Below are 12109 nucleotides of genomic sequence, written 5' to 3' on the forward strand. Positions count from 1 at the left end.
AACAGCAATATGCACACTAACACAGAGGGGCATAACAGCTATATGCACACTAACACACACAGAGGGGCATAACAGCAATATGCACACTAACACAGAGGGGCATAACAGCTATATGCACACTAATACACACAGAGGGGCATAACAGCAATATGCACACTAACACAGAGGGGCATAACAGCTATATGCACACTAATACACAGAGGGGCATAACAGCTATATGCACACTAACACAGAGGGGCATAACAGCAATATGCACACTAATACACAGAGAGGGGCATAACAGCTATATGCACACTAATACACACAGAGGGGCATAACAGCAATATGCACACTAACACAGAGGGGCATAACAGCTATATGCACACTAATACACACAGAGGGGCATAACAGCAATATGCACACTAACACAGAGGGGCATAACAGCAATATGCACACTAATACACAGAGAGGGGCATAACAGCTATATGCACACTAATACACACAGAGGGGCATAACAGCAATATGCACACTAACACAGAGGGGCATAACAGCTATATGCACACTAATACACACAGAGGGGCATAACAGCAATATGCACACTAACACAGAGGGGCATAACAGCTATATGCACACTAACACACACAGAGGGGCATAACAGCAATATGCACACTAACACAGAGGGGCATAACAGCTATATGCACACTAATACACACAGAGGGGCATAACAGCAATATGCACACTAACACAGAGGGGCATAACAGCTATATGCACACTAATACACAGAGGGGCATAACAGCAATATGCACACTAACACAGAGGGGCATAACAGCTATATGCACACTAACACACAGAGGGGCATAACAGCTATATGCACACTAACACACAGAGGGGCATAACAGCTATATGCACACTAACACACAGAGGGGCATAACAGCTATATGCACACTAATACACAGAGAGGGGCATAACAGCAATATGCACACTAATACACACAGAGGGGCATAACAGCAATATGCACACTAACACAGAGGGGCATAATAGCTATATGCACACTAATACACAGAGAGGGGCATAACAGCTATATGCACACTAACACACAGAGGGGCATAACAGCTATATGCACACTAATACAGAGGGGCATAACAGCTATATGCACACTAACACACAGAGGGGCATAACAGCTATATGCACACTAATACACAGAGGGGCATAACAGCTATATGCACACTAACACAGAGGGGCATAACAGCAATATGCACACTAATACACAGAGAGGGGCATAACAGCTATATGCACACTAACACACAGAGGGGCATAACAGCTATATGCACACTAATACACAGAGGGGCATAACAGCTATATGCACACTAACACAGAGGGGCATAACAGCAATATGCACACTAATACAGAGGGGCATAACAGCAATATGCACACTAACACACAGAGAGGGGCATAACAGCTATATGCACACTAATACACAGAGGGGCATAACAGCTATATGCACACTAACACACAGAGAGGGGCATAACAGCTATATGCACACTAATACACAGAGGGGCATAACAGCTATATGCACACTAATACACAGAGGGGCATAACAGCTATATGCACACTAATACACAGAGGGGCATAACAGCAATATGCACACTAATACAGAGGGGCATAACAGCTATATGCACACTAATACACAGAGAGGGGCATAACAGCAATATGCACACTAATACAGAGGGGCATAACAGCTATATGCACACTAACACACAGAGGGGCATAACAGCTATATGCACACTAACACACACAGAGGGGCATAACAGCAATATGCACACTAACACAGAGGGGCATAACAGCTATATGCACACTAATACACAGAGAGGGGCATAACAGCAATATGCACACTAACACAGAGAGGGGCATAACAGCAATATGCACACTAATACACACAGAGGGGCATAACAGCAATATGCACACTAACACAGAGAGGGGCATAACAGCAATATGCACACTAACACAGAGGGGCATAACAGCAATATGCACACTAATACACACAGAGGGGCATAACAGCAATATGCACACTAACACAGAGAGGGGCATAACAGCAATATGCACACTAACACAGAGGGGCATAACAGCAATATGCACACTAACACAGAGAGGGGCATAACAGCAATATGCACACTAATACACAGAGGGGCATAACAGCTATATGCACACTAACACAGAGGGGCATAACAGCAATATGCACACTAACACAGAGGGGCATAACAGCAATATGCACACTAACACAGAGGGGCATAACAGCAATATGCACACTAACACAGAGGGGCATAACAGCAATATGCACACTAATACACACAGAGGGGCATAACAGCTATATGCACACTAATACAGAGGGGCATAACAGCAATATGCACACTAACACACAGAGGGGCATAACAGCTATATGCACACTAACACACAGAGGGGCATAACAGCTATATGCACACTAACACAGAGGGGGGCATAACAGCAATATGCACACTAACACACAGAGGGGCATAACAGCTATATGCACACTAACACAGAGGGGGGCATAACAGCTATATGCACACTAACACAGAGGGGCATAACAGCTATATGCACACTAACACAGAGGGGCATAACAGCAATATGCACACTAATACACAGAGAGGGGCATAACAGCAATATGCACACTAACACAGAGAGGGGCATAACAGCAATATGCACACTAATACACACAGAGGGGCATAACAGCAATATGCACACTAACACACAGAGGGGCATAACAGCTATATGCACACTAACACACAGAGGGGCATAACAGCTATATGCACACTAACACAGAGGGGCATAACAGCTATATGCACACTAACACACAGAGGGGCATAACAGCAATATGCACACTAACACAGAGGGGGGCATAACAGCTATATGCACACTAACACAGAGGGGCATAACAGCTATATGCACACTAACACAGAGGGGCATAACAGCAATATGCACACTAATACACAGAGAGGGGCATAACAGCAATATGCACACTAACACAGAGAGGGGCATAACAGCAATATGCACACTAATACACACAGAGGGGCATAACAGCAATATGCACACTAACACACAGAGGGGCATAACAGCTATATGCACACTAATACACACAGAGGGGCATAACAGCTATATGCACACTAACACAGAGGGGCATAACAGCAATATGCACACTAACACACAGAGGGGCATAACAGCAATATGCACACTAATACACAGAGGGGCATAACAGCTATATGCACACTAACACACAGAGGGGCATAACAGCTATATGCACACTAACACACAGAGGGGCATAACAGCTATATGCACACTAACACAGAGAGGGGCATAACAGCTATATGCACACTAACACACAGAGGGGCATAACAGCTATATGCACACTAACACAGAGAGGGGCATAACAGCTATATGCACACTAATACACAGAGGGGCATAACAGCTATATGCACACTAATACACAGCGAGGGGCATTACAGCAATATGCACACTAACACACAGAGGGGCATAACAGCTATATGCACACTAACACACAGAGGGGCATAACAGCTATATGCACACTAATACACAGAGGGGCATAACAGCAATATGCACACTAACACACAGAGGGGCATAACAGCTATATGCACACTAACACACAGAGGGGCATAACAGCTATATGCACACTAACACACAGAGGGGCATAACAGCAATATGCACACTAACACACAGAGGGGCATAACAGCTATATGCACACTAACACACAGAGGGGCATAACAGCAATATGCACACTAACACAGACGGGCATAACAGCTATATGCACACTAACACAGAGGGGCATAACAGCTATATGCACACTAATACACAGAGAGGGGCATTACAGCAATATGCACACTAACACACAGAGGGGCATAACAGCTATATGCACACTAACACACAGAGGGGCATAACAGCAATATGCACACTAACACACAGAGGGGCATAACAGCTATATGCACACTAACACACAGAGGGGCATAACAGCTATATGCACACTAATACACAGAGGGGCATAACAGCTATATGCACACTAACACACAGAGGGGCATAACAGCTATATGCACACTAACACACAGAGGGGCATTACAGCAATATGCACACTAACACACAGAGGGGCATAACAGCTATATGCACACTAATACACAGAGGGGCATAACAGCTATATGCACACTAATACACAGAGAGGGGCATTACAGCTATATGCACACTAATACACAGAGGGGCATAACAGCTATATGCACACTAACACACAGAGGGGCATAACAGCTATATGCACACTAACACACAGAGGGGCATAACAGCTATATGCACACTAATACAGAGAGGGGCATAACAGCTATATGCACACTAACACACAGAGGGGCATAACAGCAATATGCACACTAATACAGAGGGGCATAACAGCAATATGCACACTAATACAGAGGGGCATAACAGCTATATGCACACTAACACAGAGAGGGGCATAACAGCTATATGCACACTAACACACAGAGGGGCATAACAGCAATATGCACACTAATACAGAGAGGGGCATAACAGCTATATGCACACTAACACACAGAGGGGCATAACAGCAATATGCACACTAATACAGAGGGGCATAACAGCAATATGCACACTAACACACAGAGGGGCATAACAGCTATATGCACACTAACACAGAGGGGCATAACAGCTATATGCACACTAACGCAGAGGGGCATAACAGCTATATGCACACTAACACACAGAGGGGCATAACAGCTATATGCACACTAATACACAGAGGGGCATAACAGCTATATGCACACTAATACACAGAGAGGGGCATTACAGCAATATGCACACTAACACACAGAGGGGCATAACAGCTATATGCACACTAACACAGAGGGGCATAACAGCAATATGCACACTAACACACAGAGGGGCATAACAGCAATATGCACACTAACACACAGAGGGGCATAACAGCTATATGCACACTAACACACAGAGGGGCATAACAGCTATATGCACACTAATACACAGAGGGGCATAACAGCTATATGCACACTAACACACAGAGGGGCATAACAGCTATATGCACACTAACACACAGAGGGGCATTACAGCAATATGCACACTAACACACAGAGGGGCATAACAGCAATATGCACACTAACACAGAGGGGCATAACAGCAATATGCACACTAATACACAGAGAGGGGCATTACAGCTATATGCACACTAATACACAGAGGGGCATAACAGCTATATGCACACTAACACACAGAGGGGCATAACAGCTATATGCACACTAACACACAGAGGGGCATTACAGCAATATGCACACTAACACACAGAGGGGCATAACAGCAATATGCACACTAATACACAGAGAGGGGCATTACAGCTATATGCACACTAATACACAGAGGGGCATAACAGCTATATGCACACTAACACACAGAGGGGCATAACAGCTATATGCACACTAACACACAGAGGGGCATAACAGCTATATGCACACTAATACACAGAGGGGCATAACAGCTATATGCACACTAACACACAGAGGGGCATAACAGCAATATGCACACTAACACACAGAGGGGCATAACAGCTATATGCACACTAATACAGAGAGGGGCTTAACAGCTATATGCACACTAACACACAGAGGGGCATAACAGCAATATGCACACTAATACAGAGGGGCATAACAGCAATATGCACACTAACACACAGAGGGGCATAACAGCTATATGCACACTAATACAGAGGGCTCTTTAAAAGTTTCAGTGAGTTACAAAAAGAATACGGACTAGAAAACAAAGTTTTTCCGTTACCTGCAGATAAGAGATTATTATGATAAAAGAATCAAACCATCTCTGTCCACAGAAGGTAATGCAGTGATAGATATTCTGACTGAAGCCTACAAAAAGAACAGTAGAAAAATTATTTCCAAAATTTATCAGGGTCCTCAGAAACAGAACAGGAAACACACAGGATACATTAAAACAAAATGGGGAAAGATCTAAACATTGAAATATCGAGGAGGATTGGCGTTCTATGTGGTGTGCACAGCATTCATCTACGAGCTCAAAGAAGTGGAAATATTTGGCTGGAAAAATGTGATTCGTTTTTTCATTACACCTCTTCTAAAAAGCAAATTCTCTCATTCACAAGAACAGTGCTGGAGGCAGAAACATGAACGCAGATCACTCCCATATGTTCTGCCTATGCCCAAAAAATTAAACCTTTTGGAGTAATGTGTACAACTGTGGGGAAGATTCTGGGATACACAATTCCTAACAATGTGAGGGTCCTTTATTTTTGTGTCTTCAATGAGAATGTGATTATTAAAAGAGACTGGGACCTATGTAAAATACTGTTGATGGCTTGTAAAAAAGCTATAACAAAGTGCTGGTATAAAACGGAGTCTCCAAACCTTAATCAATGGATGGACAGAGTGAAGGAAATATGTTTAATGGAAAAGGTAACTTTCTCTCTCAGATCTAGAGGAGAGATCTTTCCCAGGAAATGGGAGAAACAGACTGCTTTCATCAAAACAATTGAGGACGCTACACGTTAGCAAGTAAAGACACTGGACATTAAATAAATATTTAGAATATTTACAACATTAAGACTGACAGAGGAGCCCCCATGTTCTTGTCTGTATGTTGTTTTGTTTTATGTTTTTGACAGTTTGTTGTCAACCTGTGTCCCCTTAAACTGAAAAGAACTAAATAAAAAGTATCCAAAAAAAAAAAGGTGCTGAACCTGTAGAAGAGGCCCCTCATAACCTGGATAAATAAAGTTTTTTATTTAGCAGTTATCTGGGATCTGTTTCCTCAGGCGGTCGGTGCTGCCTGCCTGAACACGTCACACTGTTCAACTGATTCAGAGAGTTTTCTCAGGGCAACTTTTACCCGACAGAAGCATTTTCCCTTTAAAGCCTTTAAAGTTCTGGACAGAAACTGTCAGAAGAGTTTCAGAAGAGCTTCAGAAGAGTTTCAGAAGAGTTTCAGAAGAGTTTCAGAAGAGTTTCGGAAGAGTTTCGGGGCTTTAAAAAACAAAGAAGTGAGAGACTATCAGAAGAATGCCTCGACAAACGGCCAAACTTTCCTTTTCAGCTCAAGCAGCAGGAAATGCTCCATAAAAGGCAGTGGGGGCGGGGCCCAGGCAGAGCTGGCCTGTGATTGGCCGGAGCCGGCTGATGACAGCGCAGGCTGGCTGGATAAAACAGGCCTGATGATGAAGCTGCGACTCAGACTGGAGCTGAACTCTGAAGCTGAACTCGGACATGCTGCTGCAGCCTCTCTGGGACTCTATCCTGGGCCACGCCGCCCTGCTGCGCTCGCCCTTCTTCCCCGTCCTCTTCTCGCTGTCGGCCTACCTGGCCTGCTGCCTGCCCTTCCTGCTGCTGGACGCCCTGTCCGGCCGGTGGGCCCTGCTGCGCAGCTACAAGCTGCAGCCTCAGAGCTCCGTGGGCTGGGCGTCGGTGCGCAGCTGCCTGGCTCTGGTGCTCTACAACCACCTGGTGCTGGTGCTCCCGGTCACGCTGCTGCACTGGCACCTGAGGCCGGTGCTGCTGCCCCAGGAGGCCCCGGCTCTGCCCCGGCTGCTGGCCCAGGTGCTGGTCTGCCTGCTGCTCTTTGACTTCCAGAGCTTCGTCTGGCACCTGCTGCACCACAAGGTGCCCTGGCTGTACCGCAACGTCCACAAGGTGGGCTTCAGCTTTTATTCCTTCCACTTTTGGACCAGAAAGATCTCAGATCTCAGCCTGACATTGATCATTAATCCCTTCTTCTTCTTCTTCCTCCTCCAGGTGCACCACACCTACACCTCCACCTCTGCCCTGACCGCAGAGTATTCCGGCCCCTGGGAGACCCTCAGCCTGGGGCTCTTCGCCGCCGCCAACCCCCTGCTGCTGGGCTGCCACCCGCTCACCGAGCTGGCCTTCTTCCTGCTCAACATCTGGCTGTCGGTGGAGGACCACTGCGGCTACGACCTGCCCTGGGCCACCCACCGCCTGGTGCCGCTGGGGCTGTACGGGGGCGCCCGCCACCACGACCTGCACCACCTCAAGTCCAAGTACAACTACGCCCCTTACTTCACCCACTGGGACCGGCTGGCCGGGACTCTGTACCCCCAGGACTGAGAGGCCTGAGGGGCCCGAGAGGCCCGAGAGGCCTGAGGGGCCTGAGGGGCCTGAGGGGCCTGAGGGGCCTGAGGGGCCCGAGGGGCCCGAGAGGCCTGAGGGGCCCGAGAGGCCTGAGGGGCCTGAGGGGCCTGAGGGGCCCGAGGGGCCCGAGAGGCCCGAGAGGCCTGAGGGGCCTGAGGGGCCTGAGGGGCCTGAGGGGCCCGAGAGGCCTGAGGGGCCTGAGGGGCCTGAGGGGCCTGAGAGGCTCTGCCTGGACACTCCAGCAGGACTGAAATCTGAACATTTATTTATTTATTTGAGGACAGAATCTTCACCAGGATTCAGTCTGTTTTGGGGCATTAATGTTGAGTTTAAAGATGTTCTTTAAGGAATCAGAAACGTGTTCATATTGAACAGCTTCACATGTAGACCACCATGGTTTTAACTTAAATTAGTATTAGTAGTATTTATTAAAATAGTATGATGACACTTTTATTTTATTTTATCTTATTTATTTTGTTGTATTTTATTGCTTTCACTGTTCTTTTATTGTTTTTATTTGTTTATTTTACTTCTTCTTCTCTTTATTTATTACCTGCTGTAAAGCACTTTGGTACACCGTAAGGATTGTTTGTATGAACAAAGTATTTACATTTGAAGATGATGTGTGTGGTGTACACTGACCTGTGGGAAGGAATCAAAGCTGCGTTTGATGCTGTGAAATCAAACTTTGTGCACTAAAGAGAAGCTGAATAAAGTTTATAAGAAGAAACAAACGAATCTCCTGTTGATCCTTTTCCCTCTTTAGTTAAAAACCAGGGCTGGGCAGCGATTAACATGTTTAATCTAATTAATCACATGATTTCCCTGATTAATCACGATTAATCTCATTTGTACGCAGAATCCAAAAATGAATCCAAAAGTAGCGTATAGCTTTTAGCATTTAGCTTTATTTTAAATGTGCTGCCATATGAATGAAAGTGCCATAACATTTGTTGTGCAAACACACTTTTAACATCAGCATCTTTCTGTAGTTTTTATGTAGAAGCCTCGCTCCACTGTCTGTTTCCTTGAATGACTTGCTGCTATCAGTTGTGTGTTTTGCCTTTAAGTGATATTTTAGACTGGAACTACTACGCTGAGAAGACAATTCAACTTGGCAGTGTTTACAGATGACTTTGGTTCTGTCGACTCCGCCGTCTGGAAGAACTTTAACATGAAAATGGCCGAGTAAAAGTTCCGTACCCTTCTCCATGTTTGGTGGATCCGCCGATTACTTTCTTTTCCTGTTCCACAGCAGACAGCAGCAGACTTTTACAAAATAAAAGCCTGTGAGCAGCAGACTTTTACAAAATAAAAGCCTGTGAGCAACAGACTTTTACAAAATAAAAGCCTGTGAGCAGCAGACTTTTACAAAATAAAAGCCTGTGAGCAACAGACTTTTACAAAATAAAAGCCTGTGAGCAACAGACTTTTACAAAATAAAAGCCTGTGAGCAACAGACTTTTACAAAATAAAAGCCTGTGAGCAGCAGACTTTTACAAAATAAAAGCCTGTGAGCAGCAGACTTTTACAAAATAAAAGCCTGTGAGCAACAGACTTTTACAAAATAAAAGCCTGTGAGCAGCAGACTTTTACAAAATAAAAGCCTGTGAGCAGCAGACTTTTACAAAATAAAAGCCTGTGAGCAGCAGACTTTTACAAAATAAAAGCCTGTGAGCAGCAGACTTTTACAAAATAAAAGCCTGTGAGCAACAGACTTTTACAAAATAAAAGCCTGTGAGTAACAGACTTTTACAAAATAAAAGCCTGTGAGTAACAGACTGTTCATATTGCTGTAAACTGGAATAACTTACACATCTCTGCCTCAACACCATTTCATTAAAACAAAAGCTGAACTTTGGGCCCTTTCCTGCTTCCTATTTATGTAAATAACCTGTACATGTTATGTTATTTTCTTTGCAGATGACTCCAATATGTTTTTATCTGGTAAGAATGGACCTAATCAATATCAGAACACAGAAGTGTGTAAAGCTGACTTATGGTTTAAGGCAAACAAATTATCACTTCATATAAAGAAAAGCTGTTAAATATGTTATTTACTAAACCCACCTTATTAAAGCAGATAATTTTAGAATTCATAAAGACTGGGTAGGACAGGTATTCCATTCCAAATTTGACTACAAAAGTAGGGGAACAGCTATTCTCATTCATAAAAATATTACATTTAATGCATCAAACGTTATTTCTGATCCAAACGGGAGATATGTTATTATTGTGGGGCAGCTCTTTCATCTTCAAGTAGTACTTGTGAATATTTATGCTCCTAATTTTGATGATGATGTTTTTTTCAAAAGGATGTTACACTCCATTCCGGATCTAGATGGTCATCATCTGATCCTAGGTGGGGATTACAATCTTGTAATGGACTTTGTTCTGGACCGCTCCTCTCACTCTTTGTCAAAGCCAACTAAGTCAGTTCAGGTAATACAGTCTTTTATAGAGTCACACAAGCTAATAGATCCATGACGGCTTAAAAATCCAACTAAAAGGGAATTCTCCTTCTTCTCTAACGTACACAATACATTTTCTAGGATAGATTTCTTTCTGGCTGATCCCCTCTTACTAAATGTAATAACCCAATGTACATATAACTCAATCATGATCTCGGACCATGCTCCTGTGAGTATCACTCTAACACTTCCGACCCAGAAAACATGACCAGCATGGCGGTTTGATCCGCTTCTACTAGCCGATGCTGACTTTGTACAGTTCATATCTATGCAGATAGATTTCTACATACAAATGAATAGAACTGATGGCATGGCTTTTTCAACTCTATGGGAAGCTCTTAATTGTTACCTTAGAGGACAGATAATTGCTTATAGCGCGCACTCTAAAAGGGTTCACCACAATAAAGTTATAGACGTCTCTTCCAGGATCAAGACATTAGATAGCCTTTTGTCTACCTCTCCTACCCCTGACTTGGTTAGGCAGAGAATAGGGTTGCAAACTGAAGCTGATCTTCTAGCCACTGTTCATGCAGAGAGGCTAATATTGAAGTCCCGCAGTCGATTCTATGAAGAGGGTGACAGACCCTCCAAACTTCTTGCTAGTCAACTTCGCCAAAAGAGTGCAGCTCATGTTATAGCACAGATTAGACTAGCCGATGGCTCATTAAGTGAGGATCATCAAAATATTAATAGCCATTTTAAGGACTTTTACTCCAAACTATACTGTTCAGATATACAACCGGAACAACACCAATTTGGCACCTGCTTTTCTAAATTAAACATTCCAACGATTGCCTCAGACATTAAAGCAGACTTGGAACAATCTCTAACACTGGAGGAAATCATAGATGCGATAAAGGGCCTTCAGAGTGGAAAAGCTCCAGGCCCTGATGGGTTCTCCACTGAGTTGGCCCCTATACTCCTATCAGTTTATGAGGAAGCCCTGGAAATAACATTCTTCCCCCAACACTCCGACAATCTACTATTACACTACTATTGAAGAAAAGTAAAGATCCACTTGATGCGTCATCCTATAGACCTATCAGTCTGATAAACTGTGATGGGAAAATATTTTCAAAAGCCCTTGCATATCGCCTCGAGCGTATCCTCCCCTGTGTCATTTCAGATGATCAAACTGGTTTCATTCAAGACAGGCAGTCTTATTTCAATCTGAGACGACTGTTCAATATAATTTACACTAAATCCAATGCCTTATCTCCAGAAGCAGTCGTATCACTAGATGCCGAGAAGGCATTCGATAGAATCTCGTTAGAATACCTTTTTTATACCCTGAAGCAATTTGGATTTGGTCCCCAATTCATAAAATTAATTAAACTTATATACACCAACCCAATAGCCTCAGTCCGTACAAACTCTATCTCCTCTCAATCTGTCCCTCTTAAGAGAGGGACCAAACAGGGGGACCCACCCAGTCCATTACTTTTTGTT

The 12109-nt window shown here is 44.1% G+C and overlaps 1 protein-coding gene across 1 annotated transcript; it reads left to right on the forward strand.

Moving 5' to 3' along the window:
* Nucleotides 1-7279: 7279 nt before the first annotated feature.
* ch25h (cholesterol 25-hydroxylase) lies at nt 7280-8923 on the forward strand. Its single transcript, XM_075458387.1, has 2 exons — nt 7280-7730; nt 7833-8923. Exons 1-2 carry the CDS (start codon nt 7308-7310, stop codon nt 8163-8165), a joined length of 756 nt encoding a protein of 251 aa, XP_075314502.1. The 5' UTR covers nt 7280-7307; the 3' UTR covers nt 8166-8923.
* Nucleotides 8924-12109: the final 3186 nt, after the last annotated feature.

The sequence above is a fragment of the Odontesthes bonariensis genome, chromosome 23 (genome assembly GCF_027942865.1).
Source record: "Odontesthes bonariensis isolate fOdoBon6 chromosome 23, fOdoBon6.hap1, whole genome shotgun sequence".
Lineage (NCBI taxonomy): Eukaryota > Metazoa > Chordata > Actinopteri > Atheriniformes > Atherinopsidae > Odontesthes > Odontesthes bonariensis.